The sequence below is a fragment of the Rutidosis leptorrhynchoides genome, chromosome 9 (genome assembly GCF_046630445.1).
Source record: "Rutidosis leptorrhynchoides isolate AG116_Rl617_1_P2 chromosome 9, CSIRO_AGI_Rlap_v1, whole genome shotgun sequence".
In the NCBI taxonomy this organism is placed as follows: domain Eukaryota; kingdom Viridiplantae; phylum Streptophyta; class Magnoliopsida; order Asterales; family Asteraceae; genus Rutidosis; species Rutidosis leptorrhynchoides.
Window position 1 is genome coordinate 173,856,223 of NC_092341.1, and position 2,735 is coordinate 173,858,957.

The 2,735-nt window shown below is 36.7% G+C and overlaps 1 protein-coding gene across 1 annotated transcript; it reads left to right on the plus strand.

Moving 5' to 3' along the window:
* Positions 1–1,564: 1,564 nt before the first annotated feature.
* On the plus strand, positions 1,565–2,428 carry LOC139868468 (uncharacterized). The gene has a single exon (XM_071856797.1). The coding sequence runs from the start codon at positions 1,565–1,567 to the stop codon at positions 2,426–2,428; it is 864 nt and encodes a 287-aa protein (XP_071712898.1).
* Positions 2,429–2,735: the final 307 nt, after the last annotated feature.

Consider the following 2,735-nt stretch of genomic DNA (forward strand, 5'->3'; position numbering starts at 1 on the left):
AACAAAAACAAATGAGATGGGGGTTGTGGAGGTTCACGATGAAAGGTGGTGGCTAGATGGTGGTTGATCATAGGTGGGTTTGTCGAACTAGAAACATAATCATAAGCATTCGATGGGTTTGAGTTAATTTGGTGATGATAGATGGTGGTGGATTTGTGAAGTGGGTGTTAGTGGTGATGGTTGATTATCTATATGTCTTTCATGCAACAATATATAAGTGTATATATAGACTGAATGGTGGAAAATAAGAAAACATAAATGAAACAGACAATCACAAGTGGGTGTTTGAAAATATGTACGTGTATATTATATATAATTAAGATAGTGGAAATCAACTGCACCAAACATCAATAATTTAACAATCTCGTGACAATTAGTTGGTTGTATACTACCGACAGTTTTCACGGACCGTTATATCGTACTCTGCTATCAATCAGTGGCGAATAAATGTCTTCGAAAAGATCCCAAATTTTTAGATTAAATATATTTATTTATTTTGGTCATTATGGTATAAAATTTGATCATTAATTTATTAAATAAAAATTACATCAACTGTAACTCTCAATTCTGGGTAAAATATAAAAAATGTTAAAATTAAATACCTAGATCCTAAATATATTTTTAGTAAGCCTAAAGTTTATAGAACTCATTTTCGGATAACCGTTTATTTTAAAATCATATAAGTTCGAATTAAACTTCTCTAATTAATAATCGAAACGTCTAACGAGTAATAAAATCATTTAATATTTTTTTTTAAATATACTTTATTTATATTTATAGATATATTTTAAATAATAATTATTATAATATCCTATTTTTATTTTTATTTTACATAATTAATAACAACAACATATAATACTTTAATGGTGTATCCTAGGAGATACACGCATAAAAACATCATTTTTATACAGAAAACTCGATCAAAGAGCACAAGAGATAGCTAAAATTGTTGATCTTCAGAATTTACCGCCCAGCGTCCAACAGGCCGCCCAGCATCAAGCGTAAGCCCTGCAGGCAGCTTCTATGCATAAGCCCTTTAACTCAGCGCGTGAACGGCACGCAGCCACGTCAGCACACGCCACCGACATTCCAGATACTTCACGTAACAGAACCATTCAGTGATTGACACGTGTATCTCATGAATTTCGGACATTCTGCGCCTATAAATAGACCCCCTGGGTCACCACATTTCACATCATTCTGATCTGAACTTCAGTCAGAGAGAAATACACTTTCTCTCTCACACAGTTCTTTCTCACTCAAACAACATTAGCCGCTTAGCAGCAGTGCGCTAGACGGATCATTACAGATTGATCCACAGACTGATTGAGGCCACCCCATAGATCTTATATCTGTGTTCCGGGCCTGCAGAGATTATTTCTCGAGGGCAAACAACAATCAACAGTATACGCCACACGCTGAGCAGCTAGTTTTCTGTACTAGTACCTTATAGCCGCTATACAGAAAATCATACTAACAGATGGCGCCACCCATTCTAAAGAACCACTAAACTTTTAAGAGCACCAAAAGGCGTAACTGTCAGATAACACCCATTGAAGCAAACATGATACATTCATGGCAAGTCGGACAGCGAAGAAAAGCAGAAACGTTAGAAGATTGGAAACAGGAAATGATTGCTTTTCCTTCCATGTTTAATACAAATCCATCTGACGCTCCTGTAGTGATTGAAGCTCGAATAGAAAATTGTGTTGTTGGAGGAATATATACCGATACCGGAGCGGGAGCAGATATCATGTATGAACATTGTTTTATACAACTACCGGACAGAGTTAAGGAAAAGCTAAAGGACACATTTGTTCCCTTAGCAAGCTTTGCTAATGATCCATCATGGTCAGAAGGAAGCGTAGTTTTAGAAGTCGTATTGGAAAAAATGCCATTTAAAAGAACTGCCCATATTGAATTTTTGGCTGTAAAAGCAAATTCGCAGTATAACGTCATTTTAGGACGATCAGCCATGATGGAATTCGGAGCTGTGATGTCAACGGTACACGGAATGATGAAATTCCCCACACCGGCTGGCATTGGCACGCTGTACGCTGAACGGAGAAGACCAATAGAATGTGTACAAATAAACAGAACAGCTGTTAACCCGATCATTCATGAAGATGGGTCAATATCACCAAATCCAGAGTTTCCAGATCAGAAAATCATAATTGGAAACACAATAATAAAAGAAAAGCTTTACAAAATCTTAGTCACAAATTTGGATGTTTTTGCATGGCAAGATTCTGATATGACTGGAGTACCACGTCATGTGGCTGAACATAAGCTTGGTGTGAATCCTAATATTCCACCAGTGTGTCAGAAGAAAAGAGGCATGGCTCCAGATCGAACAAAATTTCTCAAAGAAGAAGTTAAAAAATTGGTGGATGCTGGAATATTGAGGGAAGTAAAATACCAGACATGAGTAGCAAACCCGGTTATGGTAAGAAAGCCAGATAATTCATGGAGGATGTGTGTCAACTTCACAGATTTAAATAAAGCATGTCCAAAAGACAATTATCCTTTACCAGAAATTGATTGGAAAGTGGAGTCTGTAAGTGGGTATCAGTTTAAATCCTTTTTGGATGCATTTAAGGGATATCATCAAATCCCAATGGCAATACGTGATCAAGATAAAACAGCATTCCACACACCAGATGGAATTTTCTGCTATATCATGATGCCTTTCGGATTAAAGAATGCAGGGGCAACTTACCAGCGCGTAATTGATA